We start from the raw sequence: 22787 nt of genomic DNA, 5'->3' as shown, positions 1-22787 counted from the left end.
TGTTTTGCGTACTAAGCCTGGTTTTCTACCAAAGGTTGTTTCCAACAAAAATATTAATCAGGAGATAGTTGTACCTTCTTTGTGTCCGAATCCAGTTTCAAAGAAGGAACGTTTGCTACACAATTTAGATGTAGTCCGTGCTCTAAAATTCTACTTAGAAGCTACAAAAGAGTTCAGACAAACTTCTTCTCTGTTTGTCGTCTATTCTGGTAAAAGGAGAGGTCAAAAAGCAACTTCTACCTCTTTTTCCTTTTGGCTTAAAAGCATCATCCGATTGGCTTATGAGACTGCCGGACGGTAGCCTCCTGAAAGAATCACAGCTCACTCCACTAGGGCTGTAGCTTCCACATGGGCCTTCAAGAACGAGGCTTCTGTTGATCAGATATGTAAGGCAGCGCCTTGGTCTTCACTGCACACTTTTGCCAAATTTTACAAATTTGATACTTTTGCTTCTTCGGAGGCTATTTTTGGGAGAAAGGTTTTGCAAGCCGTGGTGCCTTCCGTTTAGGTAACCTGATTTGCTCCCTCCCTTCATCCGTGTCCTAAAGCTTTGGTATTGGTTCCCACAAGTAAGGATGACGCCGTGGACCGGACACACCAATGTTGGAGAAAACAGAATTTATGCTTACCTGATAAATTACTTTCTCCAACGGTGTGTCCGGTCCACGGCCCGCCCTGGTTTTTTAATCAGGTCTGATGAATTATTTTCTCTAACTACAGTCACCACGGCACCCTATGGTTTCTCCTATTTTTTCCTCCTGTCGGTCGAATGACTGGGGTGGGCGGAGCCTAGGAGGGACTATATGGCCAGCTTTGCTGGGACTCTTTGCCATTTCCTGTTGGGGAAGAGATATTCCCACAAGTAAGGATGACGCCGTGGACCGGACACACCGTTGGAGAAAGTAATTTATCAGGTAAGCATAAATTCTGTTTTTTGACAAAGGACTTGTAATATCACAGTAGTCAGCTTAGCAGTTTGCCTGGGAACTAGCTACTGCTCTGCTTTCAATTAAATGTAGAGAAATGGCTGAAACCCCAGCACATCAGCATCTTAGGTAAACATATTAACATTTATCATGTATCATACAACATGGATTTCCATACCAAAAGTGATTGTTCACATTTGCATCTTATTGTACTATACAAATGAATATAGATTTTAAAGTTTTAAGTATAGTTTTCATAGGATCAGAAAAACTGTCTGTAGCATGTGGTCTTCTTACAGCATATGTTTTGTTTTATCACTAACCAGGCCTGCCCTTCGGGCAGGGTGAGAGGGGCGACCCCGCACTTTGGGAGGTCCCTCACTGTCAGGGGTGAGGGTATGAGAAGGTGCAATGTTCTCCTGACTTCAGTTTATGAAAAAGTCTTTATGGTATCAGGAGGTGCAATACCTAGTGTTATTCTTTTTGTAGGTAACACTGAATGTTGGGACAGGTGTGGGCAATACAGAGGGCAGGGTCAGGGGTGTATTTAGGTTTTGTGCTGCCCTAGGCACTCAGAATCCTGCTGCCCCTCCCCCCCCCCCCTGGATTTAGGTCATTTTTGGCCATATCATTTTTTTGGTCAGGGAGTCATGTGACCTTTTTTTGCTGCATTTTAAAATTAATTAGTGATTAGTGTACTGCAGTAAAAGTAATTAGTGTACTGCAGGATGCTGAACCAAAAATGGTCTGGCTAGTCAGAAGACAATACAACGGGCATTTTATTGCACATTGCTAATGAATGCTGACTACTAGGGCATCCTGTGTGGCCCCTTTACACACTGAGCATAAGGCGAGCACATAGCATTTTCTACTACTGTTTAATAACATACAAGCATATCCTTTGGCTATAGGCACACAGTGACTAACAGCTTTTTCCTCAGTAACTGGCACACAGGCCACACAATCAGTCCATCCCAATCCCTCATGCACAAGAGATGCTCTTAAGGTAACTCAGAATAATAATAAATGAGAAAATACTGGTGGCACTTATATTGTGACAGACAGTAAATGTAGCCAACGTGACAGCATTGTGTGAGCTGAGATCTGGCAGCACCAGTGCACGCTAAATATCTCTGCTTGCTACCCTACCTGATTTAAGTACTTTACTTAGTAACAGCCGGCCCGGGTCATCCGCCTCCTCTCCAGTGACAGTTGGTCCGGTCCCCTCTGTGACTTGGGACTGGAGATCACGTGCGTGACTCCCTCCATCCATGTGCGGCGTGTGAACAGACAGAAAGGCGGGCGGAAGGAGGAAGCATCATGTGACATCGGCAAAAGCCGGTCACGTGGCCGCCGCACGGAAAAAATAAACTTTTTTTTTTTTACATAATAATGCCAACATAAGTTAATCAGTGCCACTGCCAACAAATGCTGCCCCCCAAAATTTGGCGCTCTAGGCACCGGCCTTGTTGGCCTATGCATAAATACACCCCTGGGCAGGGCATACTGGGGAGGGAAATAAGAGCGCTGGGCTGTGGGGCCCCACAAGTTTGTCTTTCCCAGGGCCCCGCAAATGGTAAGTGAGAAGCTGGTGTGCTGTTGTCTTTTTTTAGCCATTTCTCAACGTTTAATTAAAATCAAAGCTCTGATACCACAAGTTCTTTAGCAAAATGGTAACTAGCATTTATTTTTTACAATGTTTTGACACATGCTGGAAGTGTATTTTCAAAAAATAAATAAAATTGTGCTTCCAAAAGAAAAATTGTATTTCTCCAACATTGGTGTGTCCGGTCCACGGCGTCATCCATTACTTGTGGGAATATTCTCTTCCCTAACAGGAAATGGCAAAGAGCACAGCAAAAGCTGCCCATATAGCCCCTCCTCAGGCTCCGCCCCCAGTCATTCTCTTTGCCGCTCTGAACAGTTAGCAGACTTTTCTGCTCAAGGTATGACTAGTCCATTTTATAACAAGACTGTGTAATGCTAGAAGACTGTCATTTTCCCTCTTGGGGATCGGTAAGCCATTTTCTTAGACTCTTAACAGAATGAAGGCTTATTATGGGCTATACACTGGTTGACACTCTTGTGGGCTAAATCGATTGCTTTATTTAAGTTTTTTTATGAAATCTGAGGTGATTTATAAAACTTTTATTGTGGGGGAACGTTTTTAGGCGCCTGGCAGTTGTTTAGACACCTTTCCAGTCAGGAAGGGCCTTTCACTATAGTAGGCAGAGCCTCATTTTCGCGCCATAATTGCGCAGTTTCTTTTGGATGCAGTGCATGCAGCTGCATGTGAGAGGGTCTGGTGATCATTGAAAACGTTCCTGGAAGGCTTAATTTGGTATCGTATAACTCCTAAGGACAGGTGAAGACGCAGCAAACGCTGTGGCTGGGACTGTAGTGGGGTTAAAAATTGTTATTTGATTAAACGGCTCCGGTTTCCTCATTTAAGGGGTTAAAAGCTTGAAATTTGGGGTGCAATACTTTTAAAGCATTAAGACACTGTGGTGAAAATTTGGTAAAGATTGGCGATTTCCTTCATAGTTTTTCACATATTCAGAAATAAAGTGTGCTCTGTTTAACATTTAAAGAGACAGTAACGGTTTTGTTTTAAAACGTTTTTTTTTGCATTATTAGCCTGTTTAAGCCTGTCTAACATGTCTGTACCTTCAGATAGAACATGTTCTGTATGTATGGAGGCCAAGGTGGTCCCCCCTTCAAATGTATGTGATAATTGTGCCATGGCGTCCAGACAAAGTAAGGACAGTACTGTCACATTTAATAAGGTTGCCCAAGATGATTCCTCAAATGAAGGTAGTGGGGATAGTTCATCATTCTCTCCTTCTGTGTCAACACCAGTTATGCCCGCGCAGGCGACCACTAGTACATCTAGCGCGCCAATGCTTGTTACTATGCAACAATTAACGGCAGTAATGGATAATTCCATAGCTAATATTTTATCCAAAAATGCCAGCATTTCAGAGAAAGCGTGATTGCTCAGTTTTAAATACAGTGGAGCAAGAAGGCGCTGACGATAGTTTATCTGTCATACCCTCACACCAGTCAGAAGTGGCAGTGAGGGAGGGTTTGTCGGAGGGAGAACTTTCAGATTCAGGAAGAATTTCTCAACAGGCAGAACCTGATGTTGTGACGTTTAAATTTAAGTTAGAGCATCTCCGTACATTACTTAAGGAGGTGCTATCTACTCTGGATGATTGTGACTCTTTGGTCATTCCAGAAAAATTGTGCAAGATGGACAAATTCTTAGAGGTCCCGGTGCACCCTGATGCCTTTCCGATCCCTAAAAGGGTGGCGGACATAGTGAATAAGGAGTGGGAGAAACCAGGCATACCCTTTGTCCCACCTCCTATATTTAAGAAATTGTTCCCCATGGTCGACCCAAGGAAGGACACATGGCAAACAGTCCCTAAGGTTGAGGGGGCAGTTTCTACCGTAGCCAAACGCACGACTATTCCCATTGAGGAAAATTGTGCTTTCAAAGATCCTATGGATAAAAAATTGGAGGGTTTGCTTAAAAAGATTTTTGTTCAGCAAGGTTACCTCCTCCAACCAATTTTGTGCATTATTCTTGTCACTACGGCGGCTTGTTTCTGGTTCAATGAACTAGAAAAGTCGCTTAATATGGAGACTCCATATGAGGAAGTCATGGACAGAATTCACGCACTTAAGTTAGCTAATTCCTTTATTTTAGATGCCGCTTTGCAATTAGCGAGATTAGCGGCGAAAAATTCAGGGTTTGCAATTGTGGCGTGCAGAGCGCTCTGGCTAAAGTCTTGGTCGGCGGATGTATCTTCCAAGACAAAATTGCTTAATATCCCTTTCAAAGGTAAGACCCTTTTTGGGCCAGAATTGAAAGAAATTATTTCAGACATCACTGGGGGGAAGGGCCATGCCCTCCCACAGGATAGGCCTTTCAAGGCTAAGAATAAGTCCAATTTTCGTTCCTTTCGCAATTTCAGGAACGGACCGGCTTCTAACTCTGCAGCCTCTAGACAAGAGGGTAACGCTTCCCAGGCTAAACCAGCTTGGAAACCAATGCAAGGCTGGAACAAGGGTAAACAGGCCAAGAAGCCTGCTGCTGCTACCAAGACAGCATGAAGGGGTAGCCCCCGATCCGGGACCGGATCTAGTAGGGGGCAGACTCTCTCTCTTTGCTCAGGCTTGGGCAAGAGATGTTCCGGATCCCTGGGCACTAGAAATAGTTTCTCAGGGTTATCTTCTAGAATTCAAGGAACTGCCCCCAAGGGGAAGGTTCCACATGTCTCGCTTATCTTCAGACCAAATAAAGAGACAGGCATTCTTACATTGTGTAGAAGACCTGTTAAAGATGGGAGTGATACACTTTGTTCCAACTGTGGAACAAGGTCAGGGGTTTTACTCAAACCTGTGTGCAGTTCCCAAAAAAGAGGGAACTTTCAGACCAATTCTGGATTTAAAAATTCTAAACAAATTTCTCAGAGTTCCATCGTTCAAAATGGAAACCATTCGAACAATTTTACCTACAATCCAGGAGGGTCAATATATGACTACCGTGGATTTAAAGGATGCGTACCTACATATTCCTATCCACAAAGATCATCATCAGTTCCTAAGGTTCGCCTTTCTGGACAAACATTATCAGTTCGTGGCTCTTCCATTCGGGTTAGCCACTGCTCCCAGAATTTTCACAAAGGTGCTAGGGTCCCTTCTGGCGGTTCTAAGACCAAGGGGCATTGCAGTGGCACCTTATCTAGACGACATTCTAATTCAAGCGTCGTCTCTTTCCAAGGCAAAGGCTCATACAGACATTGTTCTAGCCTTTCTCAGATCTCACGGGTGGAAGGTGAACATAGAAAAGAGTTGCCTGTCTCCGTCAACAAGAGTTCCCTTTTTGGGAACAATAATAGATTCTTTAGAAATGAAGATCTTCCTGACAGAAGTCAGAAAGACAAAGCTTCTAAATGCTTGTCAAGTTCTTCACTCTATTCTGCAGCCTTCCATAGCTCAGTGCATGGAAGTAGTAGGATTGATGGTTGCAGCAATGGACATAGTTCCTTTTGCTCAAATTCATCTATGACCATTACAACTGTGCATGCTCAATCAGTGGAATGGGGACTATGCAGACTTGTCTCCACAGATTCAAGTAGACCAGATGACCAGAGACTCACTCCGTTGGTGGTTGACCCAGGATCACCTGTCTCAGGGAATGAGTTTCCGCAGACCAGAGTGGGTCATTGTCACGACCGACGCCAGTCTATTAGGCTGGGGCGCGGTCTGGGATTCCCTGAAAGCTCAGGGTCTATGGTCTCGGGAAGAGTCTCTTCTCCCGATAAACATCCTGGAACTGAGAGCGGTATTCAATGCTCTCCGGGCTTGGCCTCAACTAGCGAAGGCCGGATTCATAAGATTCCAGTCAGACAACATGACGACTGTAGCTTACATCAACCATCAGGGAGGAACAAAGAGTTCCTTGGCGATGAGAGAGGTATCCAAGATCATCAAATGGGCGGAGGATCACTCCTGCCATCTATCTGCAATTCACATTCCAGGTGTAGACAACTGGGAGGCGGATTATCTGAGTCGTCAGACTTTCCATCCGGGGGAGTGGGAACTCCACCCGGAGGTTTTTGCCCAGTTGACTCAATTATGGGGCATTCCAGACATGGATCTGATGGCGTCTCGTCAGTACTTCAAGGTTCCTTGCTACGGGTCCAGATCCAGGGATCCCAAGGCGACTCTAGTGGATGCATTAGTGGCGCCTTGGTCGTTCAACCTAGCTTATGCGTTTCCACCGTTCCCTCTCCTTCCCAGGCTCGTAGCCAGGATCAAACAGGAGAAAGCCTCTGTGATTCTGATAGCTCCTGCGTAGCCGTGCAGGACTTGGTATGCAGACCTGGTGAATATGTCATCGGCTCCACCATGGAAGCTACCTTTGAGACAGGATCTTCTAGTACAAGGTCCATTCGAACATCCAAATCTAGTCTCTCTGCAGCTGACTGCTTGGAAATTGAACGCTTGATTTTATCCAAGCGTGGGTTTTCAAATTCAGTGATAGATACTCTGGTTCAAGCCAGAAAACCTGTGACTAGAAAGATTTACCATAAAATATGGAAAAAATATATCTGTTGGTGTGAATCCAAGGGATTTTCCTGGAGTAAGATTAAAATTCCTAAGATTCTCTCCTTTCTCCAAGAAGGTTTAGATAAAGGGTTGTCAGCGAGTTCTCTAAAAGGACAGATTTCTGCTTTATCTGTCTTGTTACACAAACGACTGGCAGCTGTGCCAGATGTACAAGCTTTTGTACAGGCTTTGGTCAGAATCAAGCCTGTTTACAGACCCATGACTCCTCCTTGGAGTCTAAATTTAGTTATTTCAGTTCTTCAAGGGGTTCCGTTTGAACCTTTACATTTCATAGATATCAAGTTACTATCTTGGAAAGTTCTGTTTTTGGTTGCTATTTCTTCTGCTAGAAGAGTTTCTGAATTATCTGCTTTGCAGTGTGATCCACCCTATCTGGTGTTCCATTCAGATAAGGTCGTTTTGCGTACTAAGCCTGGTTTTCTTCCAAAAGTTGTTTCCAACAAGAATATTAACCAGGAAATAGTTGTTCCTTCTCTGTGTCCGAATCCAGTTTCAAAGAAGGAACGTTTGTTACACAATTTAGATGTAGTTCGTGCTTTAAAGTTCTATTTAGAAGCAACAAAGGATTTTAGACAAACCTCATCTTTGTTTGTCGTTTACTCTGGTAAGAGGAGAGGACAAAAAGCTACTGCTACCTCTCTTTCTTTCTGGCTTTAAAGCATTATCCGATTGGCTTATGAGACTGCCGGATGGCAGCCTCCTGAACGAATCACAGCTCACTCTACTAGGGCTGTGGCTTCCACATGGGCCTTCAAGAACGAGGCTTCTGTTGATCAGATATGTAAGGCAGCGACTTGGTCTTCTCTGCACACTTTTGCCAAATTCTACAAATTTGATACTTATGCTTCTTCGTAGGCTATTTTTGGGAGAAAGGTTTTGCAAGCCGTGGTGCCTTCCGTTTAGGTAACCTGATTTGCTCGCTCCCTTCATCCGTGTCCTAAAGCTTTGGTATTGGTTCCCACAAGTAATGGATGACGCCGTGGACCGAACACACCAATGTTGGAGAAAACAGAATTTATGCTTACCTGATAAATTACTTTCTCCAACGGTGTGTCCGGTCCACGGCCCACCCTGGTTTTTTAATCAGGTTTGAAAAATGTCTTTCTCTTTACACTACAGTCACCACGGCACCCTATAGTTTCTCCTTTTTTTCTCCTAACCGTCGGTCGAATGACTGGGGGCGGAGCCTGAGGAGGGGCTATATGGGCAGCTTTTGCTGTGCTCTTTGCCATTTCCTGTTAGGGAAGAGAATATTCCCACAAGTAATGGATGACGCTGTGGACCGGACACACCGTTGGAGAAAGTAATTTATCAGGTAAGCATAAATTCTGTTTTCTAAAAATGAAAAGTGTACTTTGAAAAAGAAGATTGTACTTCCAAAAAACGAAATTGTACTTCCAAAAAAAGAATTGTTTGCAATTAAAGATCTGTATTCTAAAAAAATAAATTGTATTCTTTAAATAAAATTGTATTTGTAAATTTTAGATTTGTTTTTGTATGTCGCAATTTATGTAAAATGATAAAGAATCACACACACATGCTTTTTCCATAGACAGAGGTGTAACTAGAAAACACAGGGCCCAGGTGCAAGAATCTAAGAAGGTCTGTAATCTGCCGGTGAGATGGCTGGCCTGACCCTACTCGTCCCAGTACTTTATAAAGTGACCACTGTACTTTGTGACATAGTCCAGCCCCCCAGTACTGTATATAGTGGTACTGTATAGTGACATTGTTTACCCCCCGCCCCCCCATGCTGTAGTAACAAAGTCTGTAATTTGCTGGTTCCACAAACATACACATACATGCATAAATACACACACACAGTCACATACACACACACATACATGCATAAATACACAGTTACACACACATGCATAAATACACACAGTCACATACATACAGTCACAAACATACATGCACACACATACATGCATAAATACACACACAATCACATACATACACACACACACATACATGCATAAATACACACACAGTCACATACATACATACACACACACATACATTAATACACACACACAGTCAAACATACACCCACACACAGTCACATACATAAATACATGAATAAATACACACACAGTCACATACATACACACACACACATGCATAAATACACACACAGTCACATACACACACACACACATACATGCATAAATACACAGTTACACACACATGCATAAATACACACAGTCACATACACACAGTCATATACACACACATACATAAATACACACACAATCACATACATACACACACATACATGCATAAATACACACACACAGTCACATACATACATACACACACACACATGCATTAATACACACACACAGTCAAACATACACCCACACACATACATGCAAAAATACACACACAGTCACATACATAAATACATGAATAAATACACACACAGTCACATACATACACACATGCATAAATACACACACAGTCACATACATACACACACACATACATAAATACACACACAATCACATACATACATACACACATACATGCATAAATACACACACAGTCACATACATACATACATACACACACACATACATGCATTAATACACACACACAGTCAAACATACACCCACACACATACATGCATAAATACACACACAGTCACATACATACATACATGAATAAATACACACACAGTCACATACATACACACACACACATGCATAAATACACACACAGTCACATACATACATGAATAAATATGCACACAGTCACATACACACACACATACATACATACATACATGCATAAATACACACACAATCACATACATATACACACACATACATTAATACACACACACAAACATACACCCACACACATACATGCATAAATACACACACAGTCACAAACATACACACACAGTCACATACATTAATAAATACACACACAGTCACATACACACACACACACACATACATGCATACACACACAATCACATACACACACACATATACATGCATAAATACACACACACATACATACACACACACGTACATGCATAAATACACACACGCGCACACACACACACGCATACATGCATTAATACACACAGTCAAACATACACCCACACACATACATGCATAAATACACATACAGTCACAAACATACACACACAGTCACATACATACATACATGAATAAATACAAACACAGTCACATACATACACACTCACACACATACATGCATAAATACACACACACACACGCATAAATACACACACAGTCACATACATACATACACACACACATGCATAAATACACACACAGTCACATACATACACACATGCATAAACACACACGCACATGCATAAATACACACACAGTCACATACATACATACATACACACATACATGCATAAATACACACACAGTCACAAACATACACACATACATGCATAAATGCAAACACAGTCACATACATACACGCATACATAAATACACACACAGTCACACACATACATACATACATACACACACAGTCACTCATAAATACACACACAGTCACATATATATATATATATACACACACACACATGCATAAATATGCACACAGTCACATACATACACATGCATAAATATACACACAGTCACATACATACATACACACATGCATAAATATGCACACAGTCACATACATACATGCATACACACAGTCACATACATACATACATAGTCACATACATGCATAAATACGTGCACAGTCACATACATACACATGCATACATACACACACACACACACATGCATAAATACGCACACAGTCACATACATACATACACACACACACAGTCACATATATACATACACACACACACAGTCACATATATACTTACACACACACACAGTCACATACACACATACATACATACACACACACATACATAAATACACAGTCACATACATACATACATACATAAATACGCACACAGTCACACACATGCATAAATACACACACAGTCACATACATACACACACGCATAAATTCACACAGTCACATACATACATACACACACACATACATGCATAAATATGCACACAGTCACATACACATACACGCATAAATACACACACAGTCACATACATGCATAAATACGCACAGTCACATACATGCATAAATACGCACAGTCACATACATGCATAAATACGCACACGGTCACATACATACACACACATACACACATACATGCATAAATACACACACAGTCACATACATACATACATACACACACACATACATGCATAAATACGCACACAGTCACATACATACACACATACATGCATAAATACACACACAGTCACATACATGCACACACATACATGCATAAATACACACACAGTCACATACATACACACACATACATGCATAAATACACATACAGTCACATACACACATAAACACCAATAGTAAAACAGAAACACTAACCCCTGTAGTCAGAGACAAAGACACTAGTGAAACATCACATCACACTCACATGATATCAGTGCAGGCAGTGGCAGGTCAACGTTTTTTATTGATTTTTTTTTAAGCTGGACCCGCACCCCCTGTAGTTCCGCCCCTGTCCATAGCATTGCACCAGCTATATCAACAATGTTGCAGAAAGTTGGGTAAAGTAGATAACTTGGAGAAAAATCTCCAATTTGCTTGCTCTGTAAATGAAAGCTGACTGTAAAGTTACCTTTTTATAGGCAACTTGCAAATCCACAATCTGTTATTAAACAAGAAGATCCAACTTGCTTCTAGAAGTATAGAAGGTTGGATGTTGAAGATTTTAAATCTATTAGTTATTCATTACAATTGTTGTTAAATATAAATGCAAATAAAATTATTACATTTTATTCCAATTTCTTTTTTATTAAGAATCCAGTGAAAGAAAACAAGGTACAAAAGCATACTTTTACATTATAATTAAAAAAAAAAAAAACATGAAATTCCATATTTATAATATTTTTTTAATCAAATGTTGTATTTTGCTATATAATTATGTATTTAATTTCTTTCTTGTTCTATGTAGGTAGCCCAGCTCCCATTTTCTATTGGTGATGGAAAATGGCATCATATTTGTATCACCTGGACAACAAGGGATGGAATGTGGGAGGCCTTTCTAGATGGGGAGAAACATGGCACAGGAGACAACCTGGCCCCTTGGCACCCAATTAAACCAGGAGGAATTCTAATTCTAGGACAGGAGCAGGTGAGTGTATGATATAATTGCTTGTTACATAAGAAACTGCCCCTATGAAATAAGCTTGTGTAAGGATGACTTGATTATTTTTTCTTAAAGACACTGTAGTGTTTATTTAAAAAGAAGGGATTGTACTAATCAATAGTAAAGTTCTAAATAATATTTTTTTTTTATCAAACTTGCAAATGATGTTTAATGATATGTTTAAAAATGTGACAACACTAAGAAGTTGGAGCAGAACTTAGGACACATTTATTAAATAATTTGAGAAATACAAGTCTCCACAATTAATTATTTTATATAATGTTTTGTTTAAAGTCAAATGTTTTTATTCTCGTCTTTGTACTTACTATCACGTACACTGATACTGTTACCAGCTTTACTATGCAGCAACCACAAAACTATTATATGCCGATGACTTGTAACAAGTGTGAAATGGCTGTACACAGGGGGTTTTTTTCTGTAAAAAGACATGAAACCCCCAAAAAATATTTCATTTTTTAGACAGATTCTGCAGTTTTAAACAACTTAACAATTTAGTTCTATTATTTAATTTGTTTCATTATTTTGGTATCCTTTGTTAAAGGAACAGTAATGCACTACTTGGGAGTTAGCTGAAAGCCAATGACAAGAAACATCTATGTGCAGCCACCAATCAGATTTGAGCCTACCTATATATACAACTAACTCTTGAACTTGATTAGTATCACCTGGTGCATCAGAAAGTCTGTGTATATAAAAAGACTGCACAATTTGATAATGAAAGTATATTGGAAAGTCTCTTAAAAGTGAATAATATATCTGAATCATTGAAAGTTTGATTTTGACTTTAGTGACCCTTTTGAAACTTTATTAATCAGCTTTGCACTGACAGGTGGGAGTTCATGTTTAAAATGTGTTTCAGAAGCAAAAAGCTGTAGCATTGTGGTGCTCTTTTGTATTTTCTTATCCAGAATCCTTTGCTCCATTGAAAACCCTGTGGACAAAAAATTACCTGTATTTTGGATGTACAGATGTGCTACACAAGTTAATTATTAGCAAACAAACAAAACATTTACTTGCAGCGGAAAGATTTTATTAATCTCACTTTCTTCTGTTATGTGTGATCAGTCCACGGGTCATCATTACTTCTGGGATATAACTCCTCCCCAACAGGAAATGCAAGAGGATTCACCCAGCAGAGCTGCATATAGCTCCTCCCCTCTACGTCAGTCCCAGTCATTCTCTTGCACCCAACGACTAGATAGGATGTGTGAGAGGACTATGGTGATTATACTTAGTTTTTATGACTTCAATCAAAAGTTTGTTATTTTACAATAGCACCGGAGCGTGTTATTACTTCTCTGGCAGAGTTTGAGGAAGAATCTGCCAGAGTTTTTTACTATGATTTTAACCGGAGTAGTTAAGATCATATTGCTGTTCTCGGCCATCTGAGGGAGGTAAAAGCTTCAGATCAGGGGACAGCGGGCAGATGAATCTGCATTGAGGTATGTAGCAGTTTTTATTTTCTGAATGGAATTGATGAGAAAATCCTGCCATACCGTTATAATGACATGTATGTATACACTTCAGTATTCTGGGGATGGTATTTCACCGGAACTACTCTGTTAAAAGTCACTAATCCTTTTAATAAGTATTTATCATGTTAAACGTTTTTGCTGGAATGTAGAATCGTTTACATTGCTGAGGTACTGAGTGAATAAATATTTGGGCATTATTTTCCACTTGGCAGTTGTTTGCTTTTAATTGTGACAGTTTCGTTTCTCTTCACTGCTGTGTGTGAGGGGGAGGGGCCGTTTTTGGCGCTCTTTGCTACGCATCAAAAAATTCCAGTCAGTTACTCTTATATTTCCTGCATGATCCGGTTCATCTCTGACAGATCTCAGGGGTCTTCAAACTTCTTTGGAGGGAGGTAGATTCTCTCAGCAGAGCTGTGAGAATTTTATATTGACTGTGAATAAAAACGTTGCTCTGTAATTTTTATGTCAAATTTAATTATTGTTATTTTACTAATGGGAACAAACCTTTGCTAAAAGTTGTGTTGTTTTAAAGTTTGATGCTATAACTGTTTTTCAGTTCATTATTTCAACTGTCATTTAATCATTTAATCGTTTAGTACCTCTTTGAGGCACAGTACGTTTTTACTAAAAAAGGTTATAACCAAGTTGCAAGTTTATTGCTAGTGTGTTAAACATGTCTGACTCAGAGGAAGATATCTGTGTCATTTGTTCCAATGCCAAGGTGGAGCCCAATAGAAATTTATGTACTAACTGTATTGATGCTACTTTAAATAAAAGTCAATCTGTACAATGTGAACAAATTTCACCAAACAGCGAGGGGAGAGTTATGCCGACTAACTCGCCTCACGCGGCAGTACCTGCATCTCCCGCCCGGGAGGTGCGTGATATTATGGCGCCTAGTACATCTGGGCGGCCATTACAGATAACATTACAAGATATGGCTACTGTTATGACTGAAGTTTTGTCTAAATTACCAGAACTAAGAGGCAAGCGTGATCACTCTGGGGTGAGAACAGAGTGTGCTGACAATACTAGGGCCATGTCTGATACTGCGTCACAGCTTGCAGAGCATGAGGACGGAGAGCTTCATTCTGTGGGTGACGGTTCTGATCCAAACAGATTGGATTCAGATATTTCAAATTTTAAATTTAAATTGGAGAACCTCCGTGTATTACTAGGGGAGGTCTTAGCAGCTCTCAATGATTGTAACACCGTTGCAATACCAGAGAAACTGTGTAGGTTGGATAAATACTTTGCGGTACCGGCGAGTACTGACGTTTTTCCTATACCTAAGAGACTAACTGAAATTGTTACTAAGGAGTGGGATAGACCCGGTGTGCCGTTCTCACCCCCTCCAATATTTAGAAAGATGTTTCCAATAGACGCCACCACTCGGGACTTATGGCAAACGGTCCCTAAGGTGGAGGGAGCAGTTTCTACTTTAGCTAAGCGTACCACTATCCCGGTGGAGGATAGCTGTGCTTTTTCAGATCCAATGGATAAAAAATTAGAGGGTTTCCTTAAGAAAATGTTTGTTCAACAAGGTTTTATATTGCAACCTCTTGCATGTATCGCGCCGATTACGGCTGCGGCAGCATTTTGGATTGAGTCTCTGGAAGAGAACCTTAGTTCATCTACGCTAGACGACATTACGGACAGGCTTAGAGTCCTTAAACTAGCTAATTCATTCATTTCGGAGGCCGTAGTACATTTAACCAAGCTTACGGCTAAGAACTCAGGATTCGCCATACAGGCACGTAGGGCGCTGTGGCTAAAATCCTGGTCAGCTGATGTTACTTCTAAGTCCAAATTACTTAATATACCTTTCAAGGGGCAGTCTTTATTTGGGCCCGGTTTGAAAGAAATTATCGCTGACATTACAGGAGGTAAGGGCCACGCCCTACCTCAAGACAAAGCCAAAGCTAAGGCTAGACAGTCTAATTTTCGTCCCTTTCGGAATTTCAAAACAGGAGCAGCATCAACCTCCACTGCACCAAAACAGGAAGGAGCTGTTGCTCGTTACAGGCAAGGCTGGAAGCCTAACCAGTCCTGGAACAAGAGCAAGCAGACCAGGAAACCTGCTGCTGCCCCAAAGACAGCATGAACCGAAAGCCCCCGATCCGGGACCGGATCTAGTGGGGGGCAGACTTTCTCTCTTCGCCCAGGCCTGGGCAAGAGATGTTCAGGATCCCTGGGCACTAGAGATCATATCTCAGGGATACCTTCTAGACTTCAAATTATCTCCCCCAAGAGGGAGATTTCATCTGTCAAGGTTGTCAACAAACCAGATAAAGAAAGAAGCGTTTCTACGCTGTGTACAAGATCTGTTATTAATGGGTGTGATCCATCCGGTTCCGCGGTCGGAACAAGGACAAGGGTTCTACTCAAACCTGTTTGTGGTTCCCAAAAAAGAGGGAACTTTCAGGCCAATCTTAGATTTAAAGATTCTAAACAAATTCCTAAGAGTTCCATCGTTCAAAATGGAAACTATTCGGACAATCTTACCCATGATCCAAAAGGGTCAGTACATGACCACAGTGGATTTAAAAGATGCTTACCTTCACATACCGATCCACAAAGATCATCTCCGGTATCTAAGGTTTGCCTTCTTAGACAGGCACTACCAGTTTGTAGCTCTTCCATTCGGATTGGCTACGGCTCCAAGAATTTTCACAAAGGTTCTGGGTGCCCTTCTGGCGGTACTAAGACCGCGAGGGATTTCGGTAGCTCCGTACCTAGACGACATTCTAATACAAGCTTCAAGCTTTCAAACTGCCAAGTCTCATACAGAGCTAGTTCTGGCATTTCTAAGGTCGCATGGATGGAAAGTGAACGAAAAGAAGAGTTCTCTTTTTCCTCTCACAAGAGTTCCATTCTTGGGGACTCTTATAGATTCTGTAGAAATGAAGATTTACCTGACAGAAGACAGGTTAACAAAGCTTCAAAATGCATGCCGTGTCCTTCATTCCATTCAACACCCGTCAGTAGCTCAATGCATGGAGGTGATCGGCTTAATGGTAGCGGCAATGGACATAGTACCTTTTGCACGCCTACACCTCAGACCGCTGCAATTGTGCATGCTAAGTCAGTGGAATGGGGATTACTCAGATTTGTCCCCTACTCTGAATCTGAATCAAGAGACCAGAAATTCTCTTCTATGGTGGCTTTATCGGCCACACCTGTCCAGGGGGATGCCATTCAGCAGGCCAGACTGGACAATTGTAACAACAGACGCCAGCCTACTAGGTTGGGGCGCTGTCTGGAATTCTCTGAAGGCTCAGGGACTATGGAATCAGGAGGAGAGTCTCCTTCCAATAAACATTCTGGAATTGAGAGCAGTTCTCAATGCCCTTCTGGCTTGGCCCCAATTAACAACTCGGGGGTTCATCAGGTTTCAGTCGGACAACATCACGACTGTAGCTTACATCAACCATCGGGGAGGGACAAGAAGCTCCCTAGCAATGATGGAAGTATCAAGGATAATTCGCTGGGCAGAGTCTCACTCTTGCCACCTGTCAGCAATCCACATCCCGGGAGTGGAGAACTGGGAGGCGGATTTCTTGAGTCGCCAGACTTTTCATCCGGGGGAGTGGGAACTTCATCCGGAGGTCTTTGCCCAAATACTTCGACGTTGGGGCAAACCAGAGATAGATCTCATGGCGTCTCGCCAGAACGCCAAACTTCATCGCTACGGGTCCAGATCCAGGGATCCGGGAGCGGTTCTGATAGATGCTTTGACAGCACCTTGGAACTTCGGGATGGCTTATGTGTTTCCACCCTTCCCGCTGCTTCCTCGATTGATTGCCAAAATCAAACAGGAGAGAGCATCAGTGATTCTAATAGCGCCTGCATGGCCACGCAGGACTTGGTATGCAGATCTAGTGGACATGTCATCCTGTCCGCCTTGGTCTCTACCTCTAAGACAGGACCTTCTGATACAGGGTCCATTCAAACATCAAAATCTAACTTCTCTGAAGCTGACTGCTTGGAAATTGAACGCTTGATTTTATCAAAACGTGGTTTTTCTGAGTCGGTTATTGATACCCTGATACAGGCTAGGAAGCCTGTTACCAGAAGGATTTACCATAAAATATGGCGTAAATACCTATACTGGTGCGAATCCAAAGGTTACTCCTGGAGTAAGGTTAGGATCGCTAGGATATTGTCTTTTCTACAAGAAGGTTTAGAAAAGGGTTTATCAGCTAGTTCATTAAAGGGACAGATTTCAGCTCTGTCCATCTTGTTACACAGGCGTCTGTCAGAAAATCCAGACGTCCAGGCCTTTTGTCAGGCTTTAGCTAGGATCAAGCCTGTGTTTAAAGCTGTTGCTCCGCCATGGAGTTTAAACTTAGTTCTTAACGTTTTACAGGGTGTTCCGTTTGAACCCCTTCATTCCATTGATATAAAATTGTTATCCTGGAAAGTTCTGTTTTTAATGGCTATTTCCTCGGCTCGAAGAGTCTCTGAGTTATCAGCCTTACATTGTGATTCTCCTTATCTGATTTTTCACTCAGACAAGGTAGTTCTGCGTACTAAACCTGGGTTCTTACCTAAGGTAGTCACTAACAGGAACATCAATCAAGAGATTGTTGTTCCATCCTTGTGCCCAAATCCTTCTTCAAAGAAGGAACGTCTTCTACACAATCTGGATGTAGTTCGTGCCCTCAAGTTCTACTTGCAGGCAACTAAAGATTTTCGCCAAACTTCTTCCCTGTTTGTCGTTTATTCTGGACAGAGGAGAGGTCAAAAAGCTTCTGCTACCTCTCTCTCTTTTTGGCTTCGTAGCATAATACGTTTAGCCTATGAGACTGCTGGACAGCAGCCTCCTGAAAGAATTACAGCTCACTCCACTAGAGCTGTGGCTTCCACTTGGGCCTTTAAGAATGAGGCCTCTGTTGAACAGATTTGCAAGGCTGCAACTTGGTCTTCGCTTCATACTTTTTCCAAATTTTACAAATTTGACACTTTTGCTTCTTCGGAGGCTATTTTTGGGAGAAAGGTTCTTCAGGCAGTGGTTCCTTCTGTATAATGAGCCTGCCTATCCCTCCCGTCATCCGTGTACTTTTGCTTTGGTATTGGTATCCCAGAAGTAATGATGACCCGTGGACTGATCACACATAACAGAAGAAAACATAATTTATGCTTACCTGATAAATTCCTTTCTTCTGTTGTGTGATCAGTCCACGGCCCGCCCTGTTTTTAAGGCAGGTAAATATCTTTTAAAATGATACTCCAGTCACCACTTCACCCTTGGTTACTCCTTTCTCGTTGATTCTTGGTCGAATGACTGGGACTGACGTAGAGGGGAGGAGCTATATGCAGCTCTGCTGGGTGAATCCTCTTGCATTTCCTGTTGGGGAGGAGTTATATCCCAGAAGTAATGATGACCCGTGGACTGATCACACAACAGAAGAAAGGAATTTATCAGGTAAGCATAAATTATGTTTTTTAGCTTGGGCAGTATTTGTCTTTAAAGGGACAGTCTACTTGAAAATTTGTATTGTTCAAAAATATAGATAATCTTTATTACCCATTCCTCAGTTTTGCATAACCAACGCTGTTAATTTGCACTTTAGCCAATTAGTGCTGACTCATAAATAACTCCTTGAGTGTAAGCACAAAGTTATCTATATGGTATGGCACACATGAACTAGCGCTGCCTAGCTGTGAAAAACTGTCAAATTGCAGAGGTGGCCTTCAAGGGCTTAGAAATTATCATATGAGCCTACCTAGGATGGACTTTCAGCAAAGAATACCAAGAAAACAAAGCAAATTTGATGAGAAAGTAATTTGGAAAGTTATTTAAAATTGCATGTGCTATCTGAATCATGAAAGTTTAATTTTGACTTGAATGTCCCTTTACCATAACATAATTAGATTGGGATATGTTGTTACTTATATACTCATAGTAAATTTTAGCTTTAGGTTTTTTATGCATGACAATATTGATATAAAGATAAGATCTAGTAAGCCGGTAAGTAGCATTAACGTTCAGAGCTAGCACTTATAGTAAAAGATAAGGATGAGTGCTCTCCCATATATTTGCATTGCATTATGATGATATAGATGCACAGACTACTTTTTTTTTTTTTCTATTATTATTTTGTATGTAGTACCCTGCAGTGCTTTACCTTTGTTGACATTGATTATATACTTTGTTTATTCTCAGAATTTAGGAATTGTCTTGCCTCCTTCACCATCTTTGTCATAAATAAACTCATTATCTACGAACATACAGTATAATTATTATAAATCATTTGTCAAAAGTCTTCAGATTATACAATATCTTTAGAGAAAGTGACATTTTTAATTACCGTATTTAAACTCCTAATTGAAGGCACGAGAATATTTGTCATCATTTCAATATTTTTTAATGTGTTTTTTTTTTTTTGTTTTTTTTAAAGGATACGGTTGGAGGAAGGTTTGATGCCACTCAAGCCTTTGTTGGAGAGTTGAGCCAGTTTAATATCTGGGACCGTGTCTTGAAAGCAGAAGACATAGTGAACATTGCAAACTGCTCTGCCAACATGCCTGGGAATGTAATACCCTGGGTTGATAATAATGTTGATGTATTTGGAGGAGCAACTAAGTTACCCCTGGAGCCATGTGAAGAACGTTTATTAGAATTATAGCAAGAGCCAGCTTCCGTAAAGTGACCTACTTTATTGAGACAATCTCTTATGAGGTTATTTATCCTACAATGCACTTATTTGCTCAGATGAATTTTTAAAACATATTGAGAAATAGTAGCTGTTTCTCTGTTACAAATGGAATTTATTACTTAATTAGAAAGCCAGTGAACCTTGTATTTTCTTACAAAAATATATACACTGTTTAGTTGCTTTGACACTTATGGGAATTACATTTAAAAGGAATTTTCCATCTAAAACATAAATTAAATATTAATATTCACAGAGAGCCATTTAGAAAGACACAAATATGCTTTTCATTTTTATTGAAAAACTCATCTTGATAATGTCTAGAATTCCTACATTGTATTATGCAGTAAACCAAATACCTATGTGCTTCTCCAATTCCCAAACTTTCAAAAACATTCTGTCTTATATTAATTAACATGTATGAAACCTTTAAAGTTAATAATATGTTCCATAGAATAACAGGAATTTTATAGATATATATCAGTAGAGGTGCCTCTTTAAACTTCAGTAAATCTAGGCCAGTGAGGGAGATCAATTTACTATAGGTTAAGCCGGTAATGTTTGAATTATAAGTGAATGAATGTTTCTTGTGTTCTGTAAATGGAATCTGATTTCGACAGGGAGGCCTATTTATGAAAGGTCTGTCGGACCTGATCTGACAGTGCGGATCAGGTCCAACAGACCTCGCTGAATGCGGAGAGCAATACGCTCTCCGTATTCAGCATTGCACCAGCAGCTCTTGTGAGCTGCTGGTGCAACGCCGCCCCCTGTAGATTTGCGGCCAATCGGCTGCCAGCAGGGGGGCGGCAAACAACCAGATCGTACTCGTTTGGGTTGAATTGTGGCGATCTCTGTCCGCCTCAGAGCAGGCGGACAGGTTATGGAGCAGCGGTCTTTAGACCGCTGCTTCATAACTGCTGTTTCTGGCGAGCCTGCAGGCTTGCCAGAAACACGGGCCCTCAAGCTCCATTCGGAGCTTGATAAATGGGCCACAATATCCTCTTTCAGAGGCCAAAAAAATCTTGTCAAATGATTTATCTATACAAATCCCTATAGACTTTAATGGTAAATTTTGTAGAAAAATCATTAGATATACTTTTCTGAAGGACTGTGAACCCAATATGGGATAGAAGTATGTTTTCTCATTTGCACACCCTAGTCTTGCTAAGTAACCAATTATATTAGATTAGTCTAGCCCTCAAATAATGTTGAGACTGGTCAGATTCTTAGTCTATCTTATATCTGTTGATAATAAGATAAAGTAACTAAAATATTTTTTAGGAAACATTAGACCACCACCATTTGTAGCTAGAAACCCATAGGTATTGACCAGCAGTTGACAAAAATTGCAGTTTATCACATATTGTTTTCAAATGGAGAGCAATAAGCCTTGACTATCAGAGAGAGTTTTCGGTCTCCTTTTTTTAAACAGGGATAAAATAGTAAAAATAAAAATATATAAAAAATAATATATATACAAATGTTTTTTCAGTGAAAGTGGAAAATAAGTCATATGTAGTCTAAAATAATCAGTATATAATTATCTGGAATCAAAGCCATCTAGAATTAAAAAAAATAACTTTTTAAAAGCATATAGAGCAGACATAAAAACTAGTATGTGTAATATTCATTATTCAGATATTCGTTTGTCAAATAAATTCTCAAAATGGCCTTGGGTAGCAGCATTTGGCTATTTTGGGCGCCAGATTTATTAGTGTTAAGGTGCAACTCGCACATCTGGATTTGCACAGATGTTTTTGTGTTGCACTTCTACGCTGTCCCTGAGAATTATGAGCTGTCTCCCATGGAAAATTATGAATTTCACTGGCAAAGGGAAACTTCACTGGGGGGACCAACATTTGCAGGGCCCAGGGGGACAAATTTTAAAAATTAAATACTACGGCAATGCAAATAATATTACTATGTTTTAGCATATAGTATCTTACAACTGCCTCTTTTATCATATGCATGATTTTCTGTTATGTTATGTGAGATAAAACATAGAGTATGCCAACCCTTTGCAGAGATCTGTTGGCTATGCCAATGGAATGCTCTTGTTCAGCACACTATAGGGAAACATATTTAACAATGATAAAAACAATATGCTTTAAATTTTGTACCTAAAAATTTGAATTTGTGTTGGGGTTTTTTTACCTGCAGTGTAGTTGTATTGCATTGTATATTGTGCATATTCAATTTTTTTTTCTGCACAATTTCAATAAGAATTTTTAATTCTGCCATAAAATTTTTGCAGAACAATTTTGTTACCATTTTTAATGTGATTTAACAAATCAGTTTTTACTGTATCTTG

General features: G+C 40.5%; 1 protein-coding gene across 1 annotated transcript in view; it reads left to right on the top strand.

Annotated features, from left to right (window-relative positions):
- The window catches only part of NPTX2 (neuronal pentraxin 2), a 129493-nt gene extending 108383 nt beyond the window's left edge, over positions 1-21110 (top strand). Inside the window, exons 4-5 of the mRNA XM_053694407.1 lie at positions 12127-12306; positions 20222-21110. Of these exons, the coding sequence (XP_053550382.1) occupies positions 12127-12306; positions 20222-20449 (408 nt within the window). The 3' untranslated portion in view covers positions 20450-21110. The remainder of the gene's footprint in view (positions 1-12126; positions 12307-20221) is intronic.
- Positions 21111-22787: the final 1677 nt, after the last annotated feature.

The sequence above is a fragment of the Bombina bombina genome, chromosome 11 (assembly GCF_027579735.1).
Source record: "Bombina bombina isolate aBomBom1 chromosome 11, aBomBom1.pri, whole genome shotgun sequence".
Taxonomy (NCBI): Eukaryota; Metazoa; Chordata; class Amphibia; order Anura; family Bombinatoridae; genus Bombina; species Bombina bombina.
The sequence above is the reverse complement of the archived record's forward strand: the minus strand, read 5'-3'. Positions and strand labels throughout refer to the sequence as shown.